General features: G+C 42.9%; 1 protein-coding gene across 1 annotated transcript in view; it reads right to left on the bottom strand.

The window, feature by feature from the left end:
* The window catches only part of EEA1 (early endosome antigen 1), a 643,459-nt gene that overhangs the window by 69,105 nt on the left and 549,399 nt on the right, over positions 1 to 24,955 (bottom strand). The window contains exon 22 of the mRNA XM_053719231.1: positions 9,804 to 9,986. Coding sequence (XP_053575206.1) covers positions 9,804 to 9,986 — 183 coding nt within the window. The remainder of the gene's footprint in view (positions 1 to 9,803; positions 9,987 to 24,955) is intronic.

Raw genomic sequence — 24,955 nt, 5'->3', positions numbered from 1 at the left:
TAAAAACCCAGGTTTTGTACGCAGAACAACTTTATCTGAATGAAAGATCAGATAAGGAGAATCACAATGTAAGGCAGATAACTCCGAGACTCTTCGAGCCGAGGAAATAGCCATCAGAAAAAGAACTTTCCATGAAAGAAGTTTGATATCAATAGAATGAAGGGGTTCAAACGGAACCCCTTGAAGAACTTTAAGAACCAAGTTTAAGCTCCATGGAGGAGCAACAGGTTTAAACACAGGCCTAATTCTAACTAAAGCCTGACAAAATGCCTGAACGTCTGGAACTTCTGCCAGACGCTTGTGTAAAAGAATAGACAGAGCAGAAATCTGTCCCTTTAAAGAACTAGCTGATAATCCTTTGTCCAAACCCTCTTGGAGGAAGGACAATATCCTAGGAATCTTGTGAATTGGAATGTGAAGGTAGGCATCCTTTTAATCCACTGTGGTCATGTACTGACCCTCTTGGATCATGGGTAAAATGGTTCCAATAGTTTCCATCTTGAATGACGGAACTCTGAGGAATTTGTTTAGGATCTTTAAATCCAAAATTGGTCTGAAGGTTCCCTCTTTTTTGGGAACCACAAACAGATTTGAATAAAACCCGTGTCCTTGTTCCGTCCGCGGAACTGGATGGATCACTCCCATTACAAGGAGATCTTGTACGCAGCTTAGGAATGGAATCTGGTTTGCAGATAATCTTGAAAGGTGAAATCTCCCTTGTGGAGGAGAAGCTTTGAAGTCCAGAAGATATCCCTGAGATATGATCTCCAATGCCCAGGGATCCTGAACATCTCTTGCCCACGCCTGGGCGAAGAGAGAGAGTCTGCCCCCTACTAGATCCGTTGTCGGATAGGGGGCCGCTCCTTCATGCTGTCTTAGAGGCAGCAGCAGGCTTTCTGGCCTGCTTGCCCTTGTTCCAGGACTGGTTAGGTTTCCAGGCCTGCTTGGATTGAGCAAAAGTTCCCTCTTGTTTTGAAGCAGAGGAAGTTGATGCTGCACCTGCCTTGAAATTTCGAAAGGCACGAAAATTAGACTGTTTGGCCTTTGATTTCGCCCTGTCCTGAGGAAGGGTATGACCCTTACCTCCAGTAATGTCAGCAATAATTTCTTTCAAACCAGGCCCGAATAAGGTCTGCCCCTTGAAAGGAATGTTGAGTAATTTAGACTTTGAAGTCACATCAGCTGACCAGGATTTGAGCCATAGCGCCCTACGCGCCTGGATGGCGAATCCGGAATTCTTAGCCGTTAGATTAGTCAAATGAACAATGGCATCAGAAACAAATGAGTTAGCTAGCTTAAGAGTTCTAAGCTTGTCAACAATTTCAGTCAATGGAGCTGTATGGATGGCCTCTTCCAGGGCCTCAAACCAGAATGCCGCCGCAGCAGTGACAGGCGCAATGCATGCAAGGGGCTGTAAAATAAAACCTTGTTGAATAAACATTTTCTTAAGGTAACCCTCTAATTTTTTATCCATTGGATCTGAAAAAGCACAACTGTCCTCAACCGGGATAGTGGTACGCTTTGCTAAAGTAGAAACTGCTCCCTCCACCTTAGGGACAGTCTGCCATAAGTCCCGTGTAGTGGCATCTATTGGAAACATTTTTCTAAATATAGGAGGTGGGGAAAAGGGCACACCGGGCCTATCCCACTCCTTACTAATAATTTCTGTAAGCCTTTTAGGTATTGGAAAAACATCAGTACTCACCGGCACTGCATAGTATTTATCCAGCCTACACAATTTCTCTGGCACTGCAATTGTGTCACAGTCATTCAGAGCAGCTAATACCTACCCAAGCAATACACGGAGGTTTTCAAGCTTAAATTTAAAATTAGAAATCTCTGAATCAGGTCTCCCCGATTCAGAGACGTCACTCACAGACTGAAGCTCTCCGTCCTCAGGTTCTGCATATTGTGACGCAGTATCAGACATGGCTCTTACAGCATCTATGCGCTCTGTATCTCGTCTAACCCCAGAGCTATCGCGCTTGCCTCTCAATTCAGGCAATCTGGATAATACCTCTGACAGGGTATTATGATTGCAGCCATGTCCTGCAAAGTAATCGCTACGGGCGTCCCTGATGTACTTGGCGCCATATTAGCGTGCGTCCCTTGAGCGGGAGGCGAAGGATCCGACACGTGGGGAGAGTTAGTCGGCATAACTTCCCCCTCGACAGACCCCTCTGGTGACAATTCTTTTATAGATAAAGACTGATCTTTACTGTTTAAGGTGAAATCAATACATTTAGTACACATTCTCCTATGGGGCTCCACCATGGCTTTTAAACATAATGAACAAGTATCCTCTGTTTCAGACATGTTTGTACAGACTAGCAATGAGACTAGCAAGCTTGGAAAACACTTTAAAGCAAGTTAACAAGCAATATAAAAAAACGTTACTGTGCCTTTAAGAGAAACAAATTTTGACAAAATTTGAAATAACAGTGAAAAAAGGCAGTTACACTAACAAAATTTTTACAGTGTATGTAACAAGTCAGCAGAGCATTGCACCCACTTGCAAATGGATGATTAACCCCTTAATAACAAAAGCAGAATAATAAATGAAAAAAACGTTTTTTAAACACAGTCACAACAACTGCCACAGTCTACTGTGATTGTTACCCTCCTCAAACACGACTTTGAAGCCTTTTGAGCCCTTCAGAGATGTCCTGGATCATGCAGGAAGAAGCTGAATGTCTCTGTCAGTATTTTTAGCTGCACAGAAAAGCACTAAAATAGGCCCTTCCCACTCATATTGCAACAGTGGAAAGCCTCAGGAACTGTTTCTAGGTCCCAATAAGTTTTGTCACCAAATATATATAAAAACGATTAAACATGCCAGCAAACGTTTTATATTACACTTTTATAAGAGTATGTATCTCTATTAATAAGCCTGATACCAGTCGCTATCACTGCATTTAAGGCTTTACTTACATTAATCCGGTATCAGCAGCATTTTCTAGCAAATTCCATCCCTAGAAAAATATTAACTGAACATACTTTATTGCAGGAAAACCTGCACGCCATTCCCTCTCTGAAGTTACCTCACTCCTCAGAATATGTTAGAACAGCAATGGATCTTAGTTACTTCTGCTAAGATCATAGAAATCACAGGCAGATTCTTCTGCTAATGCTGCCTGAAATGAAACAGTACACTCCGGTACCATTTAAAAATAACAAACTTTTGATTGAAGTTAAAAAACTAACTATAATACACCACTCTCCTCTTACTACGTCCATCTTTGTTGAGAGTTGCAAGAGAATGACTGGGTATGGCAGTGAGGGGAGGAGCTATATAGCAGCTCTGCTGTGGGTGATCCTCTTGCAACTTCCTGTTGGGAAGGAGAATATCCCACAAGTAATGGATGATCCGTGGACTGGATACACTTAACAAGAGAAAAGAGCTTTTATGTCTGTACTGCACATTGAGGTCTCTCTAATCTATATTATAGCCCCACAAAAGGCAACATGGGCCCCTAATTTTACATGTGGCTACCTTCAAAGACAATTTAGTAAGGTAATCACTGGGCCATTTTCAATATTATTTACTACAATTTACACAAAAATTATACTTTTTTTTTTATAGTTTTTACCACAGCTATCTCCCATGGCAATTGCCATGAATTATAAATATAATAATGCATACTTTGGGCCTGCTAAAAAAAACCCCCCAAAAAACATAATTTATGCTTACCTGATAAATTTATTTCTCTTGTAGTGTAGTCAGTCCACGGGTCATCCATTACTTATGGGATATATTCTCCTTCCCAACAGGAAGTTGCAAGAGGATCACCCACGCAGAGCTGCTATAAAGCTCCTCCCCTCACATGTCATATCCAGTCATTCGACCGAAACAAGACGAGAAAGGAGAAACTATAGGGTGCAGTGGTGACTGGAGTTTTAATTAAAATTTAGAACTGCCTTAAAAGACAGGGCAGGCCGTGGACTGACTACACTACAAGAGAAATAAATTTATCAGGTAAGCATAAATTATGTTTTCTCTTGTTAAGTGTAGTCAGTCCACGGGTCATCCATTACTTATGGGATACCAATACCAAAGCTAAAGTACACGGATGATGGGAGGGACAAGGCAGGAACATTTAAACAGAAGGAACCACTGCCTGTAGAACCTTTCTCCCAAAAACAGCCTCTGAAGAAGCAAAAGTGTCAAATTTGTAAAATTTTGAAAAGGTATGAAGTGAAGACCAAGTTGCAGCCTTGCAAATCTGTTCAACAGAGGCCTCATTCTTAAAGGCCCAGGTGGAAGCCTCAGCTCTAGTGGAATGAGCTGTAATTCTTTCAGGGGGCTGCTGTCCAGCAGTCTCATAGGCTAAACGTATTATGCTACGGAGCCAAAAAGAGAGAGAGGTGGCCGAAGCCTTTTGGCCTCTCCTCTGTCCAGAATAAACGACAAACAGAGAAGAAGTTTGCCGAAAATCTTTAGTTGCCTGTAAATAGAACTTCAGGGCACGGACTACGTCCAGATTATGTAAAAGACGTTCCTTCTTTGAAGAAGGATTAGGACATAATGATGGAACAACAATCTCTTGATTGATATTCCTGTTAGAAACTAACATAGGTAAAAACCCAGGTTTAGTACGCAGAACTACCTTGTCTGAATGAAATATCAGATAAGGAGAATCACAATGTAAGGCAGATAACTCAGAGAATCTTCGAGCCGAGGAAATAGCCATCAAAAACAGAACTTTCCAAGATAACAGCTTAATATCAATGGAATGAAGGGGTTCAAACGGAACACCTTGAAGAACTTTAAGTACTAAGTTTAAGCTCCACGGCGGAGCAACAGTCTTAAACACAGGCTTAATCCTAGCTAAAGCCTGACAAAAAGCCTGAACGTCTGGAACTTCTGCCAGACGTTTGTGTAAAAGGACAGAGCAGAAATCTGTCCCTTTAAGGAACTAGCAGATAAACCCTTTTCTAAACCCTCTTGTAGAAAAGACAATATCCTAGGAATCCTGACCTTACTCCATGAGTAACTCTTGGATTCACACCAATATAAATATTTACGCCATATCTTATGGTAAATTTTTATGGTAACAGGTTTCCGAGCCTGTATTAATGTATCAATAACCGACTCCGAGAAACCACGCTTTGATAGAATCAAGCGTTCAATCTCCATGCAGTCAGTCTCAGAGAAATTAGGCTTGGATGGTTGAAAGGACCCTAAATTAGAAGGTCCTGCCTCAGAGGCAGAGACCATGGAGGACAGGACGACATGTCCACTAGGTCTGCATACCAGGTCCTGCGTGGCCACGCAGGCGCTATCAGAATCACTGATGCTCTCTCCTGTTTGATTCTGGCAATCAATCGAGGCAGCAACGGAAATGGAGTAAACACATAAGCCATCTTGAAAACCCAAGGGGCTGCTAGAGCATCTACCAGCACCGCTCCCGGGTCCCTGGATCTGGATCCGTAACAAGGAAGCTTGGCGTTCTGGCGAGACGCCATGAGATCCAGTTCTGGTTTGCCCCAACGCTGAATCAGGTGAGCAAAGACCTCCGGATGAAGTTCCCACTCCCCCGGATGAAAAGTCTGGCGACTTAGAAAGTCCGCCTCCCAGTTCTCCACGCCTGGGATGTGGATCGCTGACAGTTGGCAAGAGTGAGACTCTGCCCAGCGAATTATCTTGGAGACTTCTAACATCGCTAGGGAACTCCTGGTTCCCCCTTGATGGTTGATGTAAGCCACAGTCGTGATGTTGTCCGACTGAAATCTGATGAACCTCAGTGTTGCTAACTGAGGCCAAGCTAGAAGAGCATTGAATATTGCCCTTAACTCCAGAATATTTATCGGGAGGAGTTTCTCCTCCTGAGCCTTCAGGGAGTTCCAGACTGCGCCTCAGCCCAGCAGGCTGGCATCTGTTGTTACAATCGTCCAATCTGGCCTGCGAAAAGTCATTCCTTTGGACAGATGAACCGGAGACAACCACCAGAGAAGAGAATCTCTGGCCTCCTGGTCCAGAGTCAGTAGAGGGGACAGATCTGAATAATCCCCATTCCACTGACTTAGCATGCATAATTGCAGCACTATGTCCATAGCCGCGACCATTAAGCCGATCACTTCCATGCACTGAGCTACTGATGGCCTTGGAATGGAATGAAGGACACGGCAAGCATTTAGAATCTTTGATAACCTGGACTCCGTCAGGTAAATCTTCATCTCTACAGAATCTATCAGAGTCCCTAGAAAAGGAACCCTTGTGAGTGGTAACAGAGAACTCTTTTCCAAGTTCACTTTCCACCCATGCGACCTCAGAAATGCAAGAACTATCTCTGTATGAGACTTTGCATTTTGAAAACTTGATGCTTGTATCAGAATGTCGTCTAGGTACGGAGCCACCGCTATGCCTTGCGGTCTTAGTACCGCCAGAAGTGAGCCCAGAACCTTTGTAAAAATTCTCGGGGCCGTAGCTAACCCAAAGGGAAGAGCTACAAACTGGTAATGCCTGTCTAGAAAGGCAAACCTTAGGTACCGATAATGATCCTTGTGAATCGGTATGTGAAGGTAGGCATCCTTTAAGTCCACTGTGGTCATATACTGACCCTCTTGGATCATGGGTAGGATGGTTCGAATAGTTTCCATTTTGAACGATGGAACTCTTAGGAACTTGTTTAAGATCTTTAAGTCCAAGATTGGTCTGAAGGTCCCCTCTTTTTTGGGAACCACGAACAGATTTGAGAAAAACCCTTGCCCTTGTTCCGTTCGCGGAACTGGGTGGATCACTCCCATTACTAAGAGGTCTTGCACACATTGTAGAAATGCCTCTTTCTTTATGAGGTTCGTTGATAACCTTGACAGATGAAATCTCCCTTGTGGAGGAGAAGCTTTGAAATCCAGAAGGTATCCCTGAGATATGATCTCCAACGTCCAGGGATCCTGGACATCTCTTGCCCAAGCCTGGGCGAAGAGAGAGAGTCTGCCCCCCACTAGATCCGTTTCCGGATAGGGGGCCCTTCCTTCATGCTGTCTTAGGGGCAGAAATAGGCTTTCTGGCCTGCTTGCCCTTGCTCCAGGATTGGTTGCTTTTCCAACCCTGTCTGTAACGAGCAGCAGTTCCTTCCTGTTTTGGAGCGGAGGAAGTTGATGCTGCTCCTGCCTTGAAATTACGAAAGGCACGAAATTTAGACTGTTTGGCCTTTGATTTGGCCCTATCCTGAGGAAGGGAGTGACCCTTACCTCCCGTAATGTCAGCAATAATTTCCTTCAAACCGGGCCCGAATAAGGTTTGCCCTTTGAAAGGAATATTAAGCAATTTAGATTTAGAAGTCACATCTGCTGACCAGGATTTAAGCCATAGCGCTCTGCGCGCCTGGATGGCAAAACCGGAGTTCTTAGCCGTTAGTTTGGTTAAGTGCACAACGGCGTCCGAAACAAATGCATTAGCTAGCTTAAGTGCTTTAAGCTTGTTCATAATCTCATCCAATGGTGCTGTGCGAATGGCCTCTTCTAGAGACTCAAACCAGAAAGCCGCCGCAGCAGTGACGGGCGCAATGCATGCAAGGGGCTGTAATATAAAACCTTGTTGAACAAACATTTTCTTAAGGTATCCTTCTAATTTTTTATCCATTGGATCTGAGAAAGCACAACTATCCTCCACCGGGATAGTGGTGCGTTTAGCTAAAGTAGAAACTGCTCCCTCCACCTTAGGGACCATCTGCCATAAGTCTCGTGTGGTAGCGTCTATTGGGAACATTTTTCTAAATATCGGAGGAGGGCAAAAAGGCACACCGGGTCTATCCCACTCCTTGCTAATAATCTCTGTAAGCCTTTTAGGTATAGGAAAAACGTCAGTACACACCGGCACCGCATAGTATTTATCCAGCCTACATAACTTCTCTGGGATTGCGACCGTGTCACAATCATTCAGAGCCGCTAACACCTCCCCTAGCAATACGCGGAGGTTCTCAAGCTTAAATTTAAAATTTGAAATTTCTGAATCCGGTCTCCCTGGATCAGATCCGTCACCCACAGAATGAAGCTCTCCGTCCTCATGTTCTGCAAATTGTGACGCAGTATCGGACATGGCTCTCGTGTCATCAGCGCGCTCTGTCCTTAACCCAGAGCTATCGCGCTTGCCTCTTAACTCAGGCAAATTAGATAATACTTCTTTCATAACATTAGCCATATCTTGTAAAGTGATTTGTAAGGGCCTTGATGTACTTGGCGCCACAACATCACGCACCTCCTGAGCGGGAGGCGCAGGTACAGACACGTGAGGAGAGTTAGGCGGCATAACTTCCCCCTCGATGTCTGGTGATAATTTCTTTACCGGTAAAGATTAACCTTTATTTAAAGTAATATCAATACAATTGGTACACATATTTCTATTGGGCTCCACATTGGCTTTTAAACATAATGAACAAGCAGATTCATCTGTATCAGATATGTTTAAACAGACTAGCAATGAGGCTAGCAAGCCTGGAAATTACTTTCAGAAAATTTTCCAGCAATGTAAAAAACGCTGCTGCGCTTTTAAAACACAAAAAGACAAGTACAGTTGAAATAACAATGAACAAATTCAGTTATAGCAACCAAATTTTACATTAAATGTATGAAATCAGCAGAGGATTGCACCCACTAGTAACGGATGATTAACCCCTTAATACCCAAAAACGGATAAACAAATTAACAGTTTACGTTTTTATCACAGTCAAACACACTGTCACAGGTCTGCTGTGACTGATTACCTCCCTCAAATATAAATTTTGAAGACCCCTGAGTTCTCCGGAGACGTCCTGGATCAAGGAGGAAGAAACAGGAAGACTATGATTGAATTTTAACTGCGCAACAAGGCGCTAACACAAAGCCCCTCCCAGTCATATTACACAGTGGGAGACCAGCTATAACGGTTTCTATGCAGAAATATACGTTAGCCATGTGGAAAAAATCATGCCCAAAGAGATTTATCACCAAGTACCTCACAAAACGATTAACATGCCAGTAAACGTTTTAAAAAAAAACAACATTTCATATGTTGTGTAAAGTTATCACTAAGCCTGCTACCAGTCGCTTCTACTGCAGTTAAGGCTCATACATTATTACAGTATTACCAGTATTTTTTCAGTCAAAATCTATTCCATAGAAAATAACTCTACTGTGTATACATTTACCAGCCTGATACCAGTCGCTACTACTGCATTTTAGGCTGTACTTACATCATATGGGTATCGGCAGTGTTTTCTTAGTCAATTCCATTCCTAGAAAATATTTTACTGCACTTACCTCATTTGCAGGGGACCCCGCATGCTATTCCCTTTTCTGAAGTTACCCCACTCCTCAGAATGTGCGAGAACAGCCAGTGGATCTTAGTTACGTCTGCTAAGATCATAGAAAACGCAGGCAGATTCTTCTTCCAATACTGCCTGAGAGAAAAAACAGCACACTCCGGTGCCATTTAAAATAACAAACTTTTGATTGAAGAATAACTAATTAAAAAACTCCTAACTCCTCTCACGACCTCCTCCTTTGTTGAGTGTTGCAAGAGAATGACTGGATATGACATGTGAGGGGAGGAGCTATATAGCAGCTCTGCTTGGGTGATCATCTTGCAACTTCCTGTTGGGAAGGAGAATATATCCCATAAGTAATGGATGACCCGTGGACTGACTACACTTAACAAGAGAAACATAAAATTTGTATGGGTCACTCACTGAAATTTGAATTACAATAGGGTTTAAATGTAGGCAGCTCAAAATTGGCTCAGCACTGGGGTGAAAAAAAGTTTAGATGTGAAAGGGTATAAAACATTTTTTCATCAAAACACATCAACACATTTAAAATGTTACCTTGAGATCTTGTCTTATTGCAGACACTTCTGACTCTTTTCCATACATATCGGACTGCAATTGATTCAATTTTTCCTGGATTTGTTGGTTGGTTTTCTGCAACTCAGATATCCTTCCCTTTTCTGATGTAAGGTCTCCGTTTAATGAACTTACTTGCTGCTGCAACTTTGACTCTTGCTCTGCCTGAAACCACACAACCATTTAATAGTTAACAAAGCACATTTCATAGCATGTGATATTTATTTACTAAATACATACAGCTATTGGCTACAAATATTTGAATCTATAATTTGTTTTAACCAAAGTAAAGGGACAGTAAAGTCAAAATTAAAAAAAAAACTGAATAGATAGAGCCATATTAAAACAACTTTCCAATTTACTTATATTATTAATTTTGTTTTGTTCACTTGGTATCCTTTGTTAAAGAGTGATCCTAAGTGAGCTCAGGAGCATGCATGTGTCTTTAACCAATTAGCAGCAATGTTTGCAACATAGTTTAAAGCAATGTTAAACATAGCTACAAACACTGCTGCCATAGACCGTTATAAACATATGCTCTGAAGCCTACCCAGGTTTCGTCTTCAACAAAGAATACGAAGAGAGCAAAGCAAACTTGATAATAGAAGTAAATTGGAAAGTTATTTAAAATTGCGTGCTCTATCTGAATCATGAAAGTTTAATTTTGACTTTAATGTCCCTTTAATATATACTGTAGCCCAGGAAGGTTTTTACAAGGATATTGTACTTTTCAATCATTAATATATTTGCTGAATTAAAGAGATGCTTGCATTTTTATATCCGAGTAAAAATATAAATTCAGTTAAAAAAAAGATTTAATCAAACACAACCCAAACTTTTCCTATTTATAAATGTTATTTTGCATTGTTTGTGGTGCCTTAAACCCTCTGTCTTGCATATAGAACTTAATGAAGCTTATTGTCCCCTCAAGAAAGCTTAGCCGATTCTCAAATGTTGAAAACGAAACTTGCAAAATAGCTATTACTCGAGCAAAAATTTCTATGTAGGAAAACAATTTAATCTTGCTTGATAAATGTATTTCTTTCTTGGACTCCACGAGCCATAAAAGTTGGAATTAAGTTTCCTCCACCAGAAGGAAGGCAAAAATGTATCCAACATATCAAGAGCGTGCAATTTCTGACCGAGGATTGGATTCTAATTGGCTGATCATTTGAAGAAGAAGGTAGCTACGTAACAGTGGGGGGGAGTTATGCTGCCATATTTACATCATATTATAGAAGTTATCAACGATGATTACTAGGAGAAGGAAGTAGATAAGACAAAAGGGGTACGGTGCAGGCGGATCTTCGTTTTTTTATTTTTAAATATCGGATTCTGTTATCTCCAGTGTTGACTGTCCCTTTAATTATGTTTTTTCTTTTACACAGTGGTGAGTCCATGGGCCATAACAGTTGGGATTCAATACCCAAGCAGTGAAGTCCACTGTAAAAGGAAAAATAGGGAGTGCCAATAACTGGACAGGAACATCATTGACCATAGACTGCTGCCTGGAGTACCTGCCTGTCAAAAGCAGCCTCCGAAGGGGGAGTGGCTAAGAAGTGGTCATGATCGGTCGCTTTTCATGAAGCTCCTGGGGCTACTCCTATATTTTGCTAGATATACAGCTTCTATTTTACAATTTACCTATGGTAATCTACTATTATTTATGTAGTAGTCATGAACTGTGCCAAGATGAGCTTATGATAGCACTCAGGACCTGAATTAGCCAGTATTAATTCATTTGGCCGGCATCTTCACTAGAACCTGCACTATCTCCTTCAGCTCACTCAAGCTCAACAGAGTATACTATGCGGTGCAGATCTGCTTCTGAGGACTGTACTTTTAAGTAGTGTGTACCTTTCAGACTATTACTTTCATTAACTAACCGAGTGAGGAGACGGCCTATAATTTGCAATTTAACCCCCCCCCCCCCGGTCTCCCGGGTACAACGGGTCTCTTTAACCCTTGATCAGCAGGATGGAGGATCTTCAAAATACAGTCGTAATGTGGCTCCTTGACCTAGGTCGGAAGATGGATAATGAGTATGCTGAACTCAAAGCCTGCATTCTAGAGACCCGCTCAAAAGATGGCGACCAACGACTACCACAGCATGACTGCGTTACCATTGAATCATCTAAGGATCAGCCTCTCATGATACAGGCCTTAATAGACCATCCTGAAGAATGTGGGCAGACTCTGGACGCTATCACTAAGGTATCCTGTGCAAGCAACTCAGATGCGTCTGCTGGAATCCACCCCGCTCTAATCCAGTTTTAAGAAGGGCTTGGAGCCCGATTATCATTCTACCTACTGACCTGTATCGTTCTGGTATAGGTTAACTCCAGAGGGGACATTATTGTATAACACAAATATACAACTGACTGAACTTTTGAACGTTAACTTTTAAGTTTATAAGTCTGACTTGATTTTGTTATTTGGCGGCAACGCAGACAACCGCATATCATAAAGATATGTTTTCTCACATACATCTTTCTTGAGGGGAATATAGTGGAAACTGTAAAGGGTATATGTAACTATAGTTGAATATATGGCATACAACCTCTATAAAGTTGCGGTGTTTACAGATAACTTTTCCAAAACCCTTCACAGATTTATTATTTCTATGACGCACCATTAAAAATAACGGACATGCTGAGACTCCCCTAGATCCCAGCTACTAATAGATCTCTTCATTTCAGGGGAACGCTTACAGTGGGATATTACATGGCTCATATTTAACTAAGAGATCTCACACATGTGCCCTAAGACTGTGGGAACCCTAGATACAAGCTCTGTTGTGCCCTTTTGTACGTTAGTCCTTCACTGTCCTTTACAGGCAAAAACAGAATTTATGCTTACCTGATAAATTACTTTCTCCAACGGTGTGTCCGGTCCACGGCGTCATCCATTACTTGTGGGAAATGTTCTCCCCCACAGGGAAAGGCAAGGAGAGCACACAGCAAGAGCTGTCCATATAGCTCCCCCTCTGGCTCTGCCCCCCAGTCATTCGACCGACGGTTAGGAGAAAAAGGAGAAACTATAGGGTGCCGTGGTGACTGTAGTGTATAAAGAAATTTTTTTTCAACCTGATTAAAAAAACCAGGGCGGGCCGTGGACCGGACACACCGTTGGAGAAAGTAATTTATCAGGTAAGCATAAATTCTGTTTTCTCCAACATTGGTGTATCCGGACCACGGCGTCATCCATTACTTGTGGGAACCAATACCAAAGCTTTAGGACACGGATGAAGGGAGGGAGCAAATCAGGTTACCTAAACAGAAGGCACCACGGCTTGCAAAACCTTTCTCCCAAAAACAGCCTCTGAAGAAGCAAAAATATCAAATTTGTAGAATTTGGCAAAAGTGTACAGAGAAGACCAAGTCGCTGCCTTACATATCTGGTCAACAGAAGCCTCGTTCTTATAGGCCCATGTGGAAGCCACAGCCCTAGTAGAGTGAGCTGTGATACGGTCAGGAGGCTGCCGTCCGGCAGTCTCATAAGCCAAGCGGATAATGCTTTTCAGCCAGAAAGAGAGAGAGGTAGCAGTAGCTTTTTGACCTCTCCTCTTACCAGAGTAAACGACAAACAAGGATGAGGTTTGTCTAAAATCTTTTGTTGCTTCTAAATAGAACTTTAAAGCACGAACAACATCTAAATTGTGTAATAAACGTTCCTTGTTTGAAACTGGATTCGGACACAAAGAAGGAACAACTATTTCCTGGTTGATGTTCTCGTTGGAAACAACTTTTGGAAGAAAACCAGCCTTAGTACGCAAAACAACCTTATCTGAATGGAACACCAGATAGGGTGGATCACACTGCAAAGCAGATAATTCAGAAACTCTTCTAGCAGAAGAAATAGCAACCAAAAACAGAACTTTCCAAGATAGTAACTTAATATCTATGGAATGTAAAGGTTCAAACGGAACCCCTTGAAGAACTGAAAGAACTAAATTTAGACTCCAAGGAGGAGTCATGGGTCTGTAAACAGGCTTGATTCTAACCAAAGCCTGAACAAAAGCTTGTACATCTGGCAAAGCTGCCAGTCGTTTGTGCAACAAGACGGATAATGCAGAAATCTGTCCTTTTGGAGAACTAGCTGACAATCCTTTATCCAAACCTTCTTGGAGAAAGGAGAGAATCTTTGGAATTTTAGTCTTACTCCAGGAGAATCCTTTGGATTCACACCAACAGATATATTTTTTCCATATTTTATGGTAAATCCTTCTAGTCACAGGTTTTCTGGCTTGGACCAGAGTATCAATCACAGAATTTGAAAACCCACGCTTGGATAAAATCAAGCGTTCATTTTCCAAGCAGTCAGCTGCAGAGAAACTAGATTGGGATGTTCGAATGGACCTTGTACTAGAAGGTCCTGTCTCAAAGGTAGCTTCCATGTTGGAGCCGATGACATATTCACCAGGTCTGCATACCAAGTCCTGCGTGGCCACGCAGGAGCTATCAGAATCACCGAGGCCTTCTCCTGTTTGATCCTGGCTATGAGCCTGGGGAGGAGAGGAAACGGTGGAAACACATATGCTAGGTTGAACGACCAAGGCGCCACTAATGCATCCACTAGAGTCGCCTTGGGATCCCTGGATCTGGACCCGTAGCAAGGAATCTTGAAGTTCTGACGGGACGCCATTAGATCCATGTCTGGAATGCCCCATAATTGGGTTAACTGAGCAAAGACCTCCGGATGGAGTTCCCACTCCCCCGGATGGAAAGTCTGACGACTCAAATAGTCCGCCTCCCAGTTGTCTACTCCTGGGATGTGAATAGCAGATAGATGGCAGGAGTGATTCTCTGCCCATTGGATTATCTTGGTTACTTCCTTCATCGCTAGGGAACTCTTTGTTCCCCCCTGATGATTGATGTACGCAACAGTCGTTATGTTGTCCGACTGAAATCTTATGAACCTGGCTTCCGCTAGCTGAGGCCAAGCCAGGAGCGCATTGAATATAGCTCTTAGTTCCAAAATGTTTATCGGGAGAAGCGACTCTTCCCGCGACCATAGGCCCTGAGCTTTCAGAGAGTCCCAGACCGCGCCCCACCCCAAGAGGCTGGCGTCGGTCGTGACGATGACCCACTCCGGTCTGCGGAAACTCATTCCCTGAGACAGGTGATCCTGGGTCAACCACCAGAGAAGTGAGTCCCTGGTTACCTGGTCTACTTGAATTTGGGGAGACAAGTCTGTATAGTCCCCATTCCACTGATTGAGCATGCACAGCTGTAATGGTCTTAGATGAATTCGAGCAAAAGGAACCACATCCATTGCTGCGACCATTAGTCCTATTACTTCCATGCATTGAGCTATGGAGGGTTGAGGAATAGAGTGAAGAACTCGACAAGCTTTTAGAAGCTTTGTCTTTCTGACATATGTGAGAAAGATCTTCATTTCCACAGAATCTATTATTGTTCCCAGAAAAGGAACCCTTGTGGACGGTGACAGTGAACTTTTTTCTATGTTCACTTTCCACCCGTGAGATCTGAGAAAAGCCAACACAATGTCTGTATGAGCCCTCGCTTTGGAAAGAGACGACGCTTGGATTAGGATGTCGTCTAGATAAGGTGCTACAGCGATGCCCCTCGGTCTTAGGACCGCTAGAAGGGACCCTAGCACCTTTGTGAAGATTCTGGGAGCGGTGGCTAAACCGAATGGAAGAGCCACAAACTGGTAATGTTTGTCCAGAAAGACGAACCTCAGGAACTGATGATGAGATTTGTGGATTGGGATATGCAGATACGCATCCTTCAGATCCACGGTAGTCAAAAATTGACCCTGCTGGATTGTTGGTAAGATTGTCCGAATGGTTTCCATCTTGAAGGATGGAACTCTGAGGAACTTGTTTAATATCTTTAAATCCAGAATTGGCCTGAAAGTTCCCTCTTTTTTGGGAACCACAAACAGGTTTGAGTAAAACCCTAGACCTTGTTCCCCGGAGGGGACTGGGTTTATCACTCCTATCTTTGATAGGTCTCTTACACAATGTAAGAATGCCTGTTTCTTTATCTGGTCTGAAGATAAGCGAGACAGGTGGAACCTTCCCTTTGGAGGAAGTCCCTTGAATTCTAACAGGTATCCCTTGGAAACTATCTCTAGTGCCCAGGGATCCAGAACATCTCTTGCCCAAGCCTGAGCGAAGAGAGATAGTCTGCCCCCTACCAGATCCGGTCCCGGATCGGGGGCTACCCCTTCATGCTGTCTTGGTAGCAGCAGCAGGTTTCTTAGTTTGTTTACCCTTGTTCCAGCCTTGCATGGGCTTCCAAGCGGGTTTGGGCTGGGCCGCGTTACCTTCTTGTCTAGCGGCAGTGGAGTTATTAGCCGGTCCGTTCCTGAAATTGCGAAAGGAACGAAAATTAGACTTGTTCTTAGCCTTAAAAGGCCTATCCTGTGGGAGGGCATGGCCCTTACCCCCAGTGATGTCTGAAATAATTTCCTTCAATTCCGGCCCAAAAAGGGTCTTACCCTTGAAAGGAATATTCAGTAACTTAGTCTTGGACGACACGTCTGCCGACCAGGATTTTAGCCAAAGCGCCCTCCGCGCTACTATAGCAAAACCTGAGTTTTTCGCTGCTAATTTCGTTATTTGAAAGGCGGCATCCAATATAAAGGAATTAGCTAACTTTAATGCGTGAATTCTGTCCATGACTTCTTCATAGGAAGTCTCTTTCTGGAGCGACCTTTCTAGTTCTTCGAACCAAAAGGACGCAGCTGAAGTGACAGTAATAACACACGTAGCTGGTTGAAGGATGAACCCTTGCTGAACAAAAATCTTTTTAAGCAATCCTTCCAATTTTTTATCCATAGGATCTTTGAAAGCGCAGCTGTCCTCTATAGGAATAGTTGTGCGCTTCGCTAGTGTTGAAACAGCTCCCTCAACCTTCGGGACCGTTTGCCATGCGTCCCTTCTAGGGTCTACTATGGGAAACATTTTCTTAAATATAGGAGGTGGGGCAAAGGGTACACCTGGCTTCTCCCACTCCTTTTCCACTATGTTTGCTACCCTCTTAGGTATTGGAAAAGCGTCGTCGTGCACTGGGACCTCTAAAAATTTGTCCAATTTGCACAACTTCTCTGGTACTACCATGGAATCACAGTCATCCAGAGTAGCTAATACCTCCTTAAGCAAAGCGCGGAGATGTTCTAGCTTAAACTTAAATGCCACTAGATCAGGTTCTGCCTGTTGAGAAATTTTTCCTGAGTCTGAAATTTCACCCTCAGACAGCCCTTCCCTCACAGCCAATTCCGACTGATGTGAGGGTAAAATAGATAAGGCATCGTCAGCGTCTGATTGTTCATCCTTTTTATCTGTATTTAAAACTGAACAATCACGCTTTCTCTGAAAAACTGGCAGTTTGGATAAAAGATTTGCTATAGAATTATCCACTACTGCTGATAATTGTTGCATAGAAATAAGCACTGGCGCGCTAGGTGTCGCCTGCGCGGGCAAAGCTGGTGTAGACACAGAAGGAGAGGATGTAGAGCTATCCCCACTACCTTCATTAGATAAATCATCTTGGGCAACATTATGAAAAATAACAGAGCTGTCCTGATTTTGTTTGGACGCTATGGCGCAATTATGACAAACACTCGAAGGGGGAACCACATTTGTCTCTATACACACAGAACATAGGTTATCTGATGGAACAGACATGTTAAACAGATTTAGGCAGGCAAACAATGCAATAAAAACGATTTTAAACAAAAACGTTACTGTCTCTTTAAATAATAAAATGACACATTTATTTCTGAATGTTCAAAAAACTATGAAGGCAATATCCGATTTTTCTGAAATTTGGACCCCAGTGTCTTAATGCTTAGAAAGTATTGCACAGCAAATATGGAGACTCTAGCTCTTAAAACAAGCAAACCGGAGCTAATTGTTGGATTTAACCGTTTTTACACACCACAATCCCAGCTACAGCCTTGCTGCAGCTTTTTACCTTCCTTAGGGGTCACCATTCACAGAAAAAAGCCTTTTGGAGTCACTTTCTGAACCACAGGACCCTCTCACATGAATCTGCATGCACTGCCTTGAAATTCAACTGCACAGCTGAAGTGCCAAAATGAGGCTTCCTCCCTCAGCACACTAGAGTGAAGGGGCCTTCCTGACTAGATTTAGGTGTCAAAAACAAGCCAGATCAATAAAAAACGTTCCCAAGTGTATGTGAGCTTATAAAATATTTCAAATGGTATAATATTGTAATAAAAACCAATCGATTTAGCCCCTAACAGTGTCTACCAGCATAAAAAACAAAAAGGGGAAGCCTGTTATCTTTTATGCTGAGGTGAAAGAAAAATGGCTTACCGTTTCCCCTGAGGGGAAAAATGACTGTCATCTAGCATTAGCCTGTGTTGTTAGGAGACTAGTCATACCTGAAGCAGATGAGTCTGCAAACTGTTACCCCCAACTGAAGTTCTCTTGTTTCAACAGTCCTGCGTGGTAACAGTAATGGATTTTAGTTACTTGTGCTAAAATCATAGCCCTCTTAAACAGAAATCTTCATCACTTTTCTGTTATAGAGTAAATAGTACAAACCAGCACTATTTTAAAATAACAAACTCTTGATAGAAGAATAAAAAACTACAACTAACACCACAAACTCCTCGCCATCCCCGTGGTAGATGCTACTTGTTCAGAGCGGCAAGGAGAATGACTGGGGGGCGGAGCCAGAGGGGGAGCTATATGGACAGCTCTTGCTGTGTGCTCTCCTTGCCTTTCCCTGTGGGGGAGAACATTTCCCACAAGTAATGGATGACGCCGTGGACCGGACACACCAATGTTGGAGAAATTTGTTATGTATGTAATCTCTATAGGTTTTGATTTATTATGTTAAAATGGAGGTTTATTACCTAGGTTTATATTTAGAGGGGTCCCACCCTCTATGGGTTGTGATGCTTACGCTCCAGTATGAGGCGATTATTATTTAAGGAAATGTCTGCAACTATATATCACCTCATAGTTCCTAGATTTTAGCCCCTAATTTAAAACTAACGCTGCCCAATGTATACTCCGTATACCCTAGATGTGTATCTCATTTGGTATATTTAACCCCCAGTGGTAACTTCAAGATGTCTGCGCCATGCAACTGTTAATGCTCCTTCCATTAAGGGTCCCCTTCCTTGTAAGTTTGCTAATATAGAGTTAGAAATTTGATGCATATATCTCTTGCAATTTGCTGCAATACTGTAACTCCCTTTGGAAGCCCCTAGTGGAGTCCAAGATCTGCTATTTATGGGTTTTTTTTTTGTTGCTTTTTCCTGATATATAATACACACAACCTTAAAGAAAGACCTATTCTCCTTAAGAGTTTTAATAGTTTATATACCCCTCTGCCCTATCAACCTCCCATTTAAACTTCCTACTTACCCACATGATTGGGCATGGTCCTATATATGCGTATACCCTCTAATAAGGAATAATATGGCTAAATACTCCATCCTGCCTCTAATTTGGAGTAAAATATTATTAGATTATCAGAGCCCGACCCCCCTTCCTTACTTTCTTACAGAGCAGCTTTTGCCTGCTGACACTCCCCCCCTCCCCCCCTTTTTTTTTTTTTTCTTTCATTTCTAGGTCCAAAAGTGACCATTCCATAAGCCAATCCTCTCTATTCAGTTTTTCTACTTTTCATAGGTCCAAAAGTGACCTCTAATATCATAAGAGGAATCAAAAGTGGAAATAATATAAAATAGAGGTTCTTCAAAATGCATTACAACACTGTACTTTTGTTCAAAAAGCTATTTGTAAGTATTATTTGTTTCCGTTATTCTTGTGTAATGAGACTGCATTCATTCTGTATTCTGCATTCAACCTCAATAAAAAAAATACTTTAAAAAAAAAAAAAAAAAAAAGCAGCCTCCGAAGAGGCAAACACATCAAAATGATAAAACTTTGTAAAAGTTTGTAGAGAAGACCAAGTAGCGGCTTTGCAAATCTGTTCAATAGATGCTTAATTTCTGAAAGCCCACAATGTGGCAACAGATCTAGTAGAATGAGCTGTAATGCAAGGAGGTGGAGTCTTCCCCCGCGTCCATGTAAACTTTACTAAAAGCTAAGGTGACTGCAGAAGCCTTTTGGCCCTTCCAAGAGCCCTTAAAAATGAATGAACAAGGAGGAAGATTGTCTAAAGTCTTTTGTAGCTTGAGATAAAACTTCAGTGTCCTAACTTTGTCTAAATTGTGCAAAAGACGTTATTTAGCATTCTTTGGAGAAGGACACAATGAAGGAACCACCATCTCCTGATTGATATCCGTGGAACAAACCACCTTTGGTAAAAAAATCATAGTGAGTGCATAAGACAGCTTTGTCATGATGGAACACTAGAGAAGGATAGTCACAAGATAAGACAGAAAGCTCAGAGACCCTCCCAGTGGACAAGATAGTTAAAAGAAACAAAGTCTTCCATGACAAGAGATGGATGTCCACCTTATGAATAGGTTCAAAAGGATGAACCTGCAAATACCACAAAACCAGATTGAGGTTCCAATGAGGAGACGCTGATCTTACCACTGGTCTAACGCTGACCAGCACCTGAATGAAAGTTTGAATATCTGGAAGCTTAGTCAGTTTTTTATGACAATACTGAAAGAACAGAAATTTAACCCTTTAAAGAACTGGCAGATAAACCCTTATCTAACCCATCCTTAAGGAATTGTAAAATCCTTGAAACCCTAAAAGAATCCCACTGAAAAACCTTGAGAATCACACCAAGACAAAAATACCTCCCAAGTCTTGTAAAAAATCTTCATCGTAGCAGGTTTTCTATACAAAATAAGAGTGCACACCACTGCTTCAAACCACGTTGAAGAAGAACTAAATGTTCAATCCCCAAGCTGTCAAATTTAGTGAACGAATGGACTTGAAGTGGACATCTGAATTAGATCAGCATACCAAGTCCTATGTGGCTGGCGCAATGAGGATTACTGGGGAGCCCTGTTTGATTCAAGGTATTAAACGAAAACAGAATTTATGCTTACCTGATAAATTACTTTCTCCAACGGTGTGTCCGGTCCACGGCGTCATCCTTACTTGTGGGAATATCTCTTCCCCAACAGGAAATGGCAAAGCGTCCCAGCAAAGCTGGCCATATAGTCCCTCCTAGGCTCCGCCCACCCCAGTCATTCGACCGACGGACAGGAGGAAATATATAGGAGAAACCATATGGTACCGTGGTGACTGTAGTTAGAGAAAATAATTCATCAGACCTGATTAAAAAACCAGGGCGGGCCGTGGACCGGACACACCGTTGGAGAAAGTAATTTATCAGGTAAGCATAAATTCTGTTTTCTCCAACATTGGTGTGTCCGGTCCACGGCGTCATCCTTACTTGTGGGAACCAATACCAAAGCTTTAGGACACGGATGAAGGGAGGGAGCAAATCAGGTTACCTAAACGGAAGGCACCACGGCTTGCAAAACCTTTCTCCCAAAAATAGCCTCCGAAGAAGCAAAAGTATCAAATTTGTAAAATTTGGCAAAAGTGTGCAGTGAAGACCAATCGCTGCCTTACATATCTGGTCAACAGAAGCCTCGTTCTTGAAGGCCCATGTGGAAGCCACAGCCCTAGTGGAGTGAGCTGTGATTCTTTCAGGAGGCTGCCGTCCGGCAGTCTCATAAGCCAATCGGATGATGCTTTTAAGCCAAAAGGAAAGAGAGGTAGAAGTCGCTTTTTGACCTCTCCTTTTACCAGAATAGACAACAAACAAAGAAGATGTTTGTCTGAAATCTTTTGTAGCCTCTAAATAGAATTTTAGAGCACGGACTACGTCCAAATTGTGTAACAAACGTTCCTTCTTTGAAACTGGATTCGGACATAAAGAAGGTACAACTATCTCCTGGTTAATATTCTTGTTAGAAACAACCTTTGGAAGAAAACCAGGCTTAGTACGCAAAACCACCTTATCTGCATGGAACACCAGATAGGGCGGAGAACACTGCAGAGCAGATAACTCTGAAACTCTTCTAGCAGAAGAAATAGCAACCAAAAACAAAACTTTCCAAGATAGTAACTTAATATCTATGGAATGTAAAGGTTCAAACGGAACCCCTTGAAGAACTGAAAGAACTAGATTTAGACTCCAGGGAGGAGTCAAAGGTCTGTAAACAAGCTTGATCCTAACCAGAGCCTGAACATCTGGCACAGCTGCCAGTCTTTTGTGTAGTAAGACAGATAAAGCAGAGATCTGTCCCTTTAGAGAACTTGCAGATAATCCTTTCTCCAAACCTTCTTGTAGAAAGGAGAGAATCTTAGGAATTTTTATCTTATTCCATGGGAATCCTTTGGATTCACACCAACAGATATATCTTTTCCATATTTTATGGTAAATCTTTCTAGTTACCGGTTTTCTGGCCTGAACCAGAGTATCTATCACAGAATCTGAAAACCCACGCTTTGATAGAATCAAGCGTTCAATCTCCAAGCCGTCAGCTGGAGGGAGACCAGATTTGGATGTTCGAAAGGACCCTGAACAAGAAGGTCCTGTCTCAAAGATAGCTTCCATGGTGGAACCGATGACATATTCACCAGGTCTGTATACCAAGTCCAGCGTGGCCATGCAGGAGCTATCAAGATCACCGAGGCCCTCTCCTGTTTGATCCTGGCTACCAGCCTGGGAATGAGAGGAAACGGTGGAAATACATAAGCTAGGTTGAAGGTCCAAGGTGCTACTAGTGCATCTACTAGAGTCGCCTTGGGATCCCTGGATCTGGACCCGTAGCAAGGAACCTTGAAGTTCTGACGAGACGCCATCAGATCCATGTCTGGAATGCCCCATAATTGAGTTAGTTGGGCAAAGATCTCCGGGTGGAGTTCCCACTCCCCCGGATGGAATGTCTGACTACTCAGATAATCCGCTTCCCAGTTTTCCACACCTGGGATGTGGATCGCAGATAGGTGGCAGGAGTGATCCTCCGCCCATTGAATTATTTTGGTCACTTATTTCATCGCCAGGGAACTCCTTGTTCCCCCCTGATGATTGATATACGCAACAGTCGTCATGTTGTCTGAATGGAATCTTATGAATCTGGCCTTTGCTAGCTGAGGCCAAGCCCTGAGAGCATTGAAGATCGCTCTTAGTTCCAGAATGTTTATCGGGAGAAGAGACTCTTCCCGAGACCATAGTCCCTGAGCTTTCAGGGATTCCCAGACCGCACCCCAGCCCACTAGACTGGCGTCAGTCGTGACAATGACCCACTCTGGTCTGCGGAAGCTCATTCCCTGGGATAGATGGTCCAGGGTCAGCCACCAACGGAGTGAATCTCTGGTCTTCTGATCTACTTGAATCATTGGAGACAAGTCTGTATAGTCCCCATTCCACTGTTTGAGCATGCACAGTTGTAATGGTCTTAGATGAATTTGTGCAAAAGGAACTATGTCCATTGCTGCAACCATCAACCCTACTACTTCCATGCACTGCGCTATGGAAGGACGTGGAACAGAATGAAGAACTTGACAAGCGCTTAGAAGTTTTGACTTTCTGACCTCTGTCAGAAAAATCCTCATTTCTAAGGAATCTATTATTGTTCCCAAGAAGGGAACTCTTGTTGACGGAGACAGAGAACTTTTTTCTATGTTCACCTTCCATCCGTGTGATCTGAGAAAGGCCAGAACGATGTCTGTATGAGCCTTTGCTTTTGACAGTGACGACGCTTGTATTAGAATGTCGTCCAAGTAAGGTACTACTGCAATGCCCCTCAGTCTTAGAACCGCTAGAAGGGACCCTAGTACCTTTGTGAAAATCCTTGGAGCAGTGGCTAACCCGAATTGGAGGGCCACAAACTGGTAATGTTTGTCTAGAAAGGCGAACCTTAGGAACTTATGTTCTTTGTGGATAGGAATATGTAGGTACGCATCCTTTAGATCCACGGTAGTCATAAATTGACCTTCCTGGATAGTGGGTAGAATCGTTGGAATGGTTTCCATCTTGAACGATGGTACCCTGAGAAATTTGTTTAGGATCTTCAAGTCCAAAATTGGTCTGAAAGTTCCCTCTTTTTTGGGAACTACGAACAGATTGGAATAAAATCCCATTCCTTGTTCCTTTAGTGGAACTGGGTGTATCACTCCCATCTTTAACAGGTCTTCTACACAATGTAAGAACGCCTGTCTCTTTATTTGGTTTAAGGATAAGTGAGACATGTGGAACCTTCCCCTTGGGGGTAGTTCCCTGAATTCCAGAAGATAACCCTGAGAAACTATTTCTAGTGCCCAGGGATCCTGAACATCTCTTGCCCAAGCCTGAGCAAAGAGAGAGAGTCTGCCCCCTACTAGATCCGGTCCCGGATCGGGGGCTACTCCTTCATGCTGTTTTGTTAGCAGCAGCAGGCTTCTTGGCCTGCTTACCCTTGTTCCAGCCTTGCATCGGTTTCCAGGCTGGTTTGGGTTGTGAGGCATTACCCTCTTGCTTAGAGGATGCAGAATTAGAGGCCGGTCCGTTCCTGAAATTGCGAAAGGAACGAAAATTAGACTTATTCTTGGCCTTGAAAGGCCTATCTTGTGGAAGGGGCGTGGCCCTTTCCCCCAGTGATGTCTGAGATAATCTCTTTCAATTCTGGTCCAAATAGAGTTTTACCTTTGAAAGGGATGTTAAGCAATTTTGTCTTGGATGACACATCCGCTGACCAAGACTTTAGCCAAAGCGCTCTGCGCGCCACGATTGCAAGCCCTGAATTTTTCGCCGCTAATCTAGCTAATTGCAAAGCGGCATCTAAAATAAAAGAGTTACCCAACTTAAGTGCGTGAACTCTGTCCATAACCTCCTCATATGGAGTCTCTCTACTGAGCGACTTTTCTAGTTCCTCGAACCAGAACCACGCTGCTGTAGTGACAGGAACAATGCACGAAATGGGTTGTAGAAGGTAACCTTGCTGTACAAAAATCTTTTTAAGCAAACCCTCCAATTTTTTATCCATAGGATCTTTGAAAGCACAACTATCCTTGATAGGAATAGTAGTGCGCTTGTTTAGAGTAGAAACTGCCCCCTCGACCTTAGGGACTGTCTGCCATAAGTCCTTTCTGGGGTCGACCATAGGAAATAATTTCTTAAATATAGGGGGGGGGGGGGGAACAAAAGGTATGCCGGGCTTTTCCCACTCCTTATTCACTATGTCCGCCACCCGCTTGGGTATAG

The sequence above is a fragment of the Bombina bombina genome, chromosome 6 (assembly GCF_027579735.1).
Source record: "Bombina bombina isolate aBomBom1 chromosome 6, aBomBom1.pri, whole genome shotgun sequence".
In the NCBI taxonomy this organism is placed as follows: Eukaryota; Metazoa; Chordata; class Amphibia; order Anura; family Bombinatoridae; genus Bombina; species Bombina bombina.
This window is presented reverse-complemented; position numbering and strand designations above follow the sequence as displayed.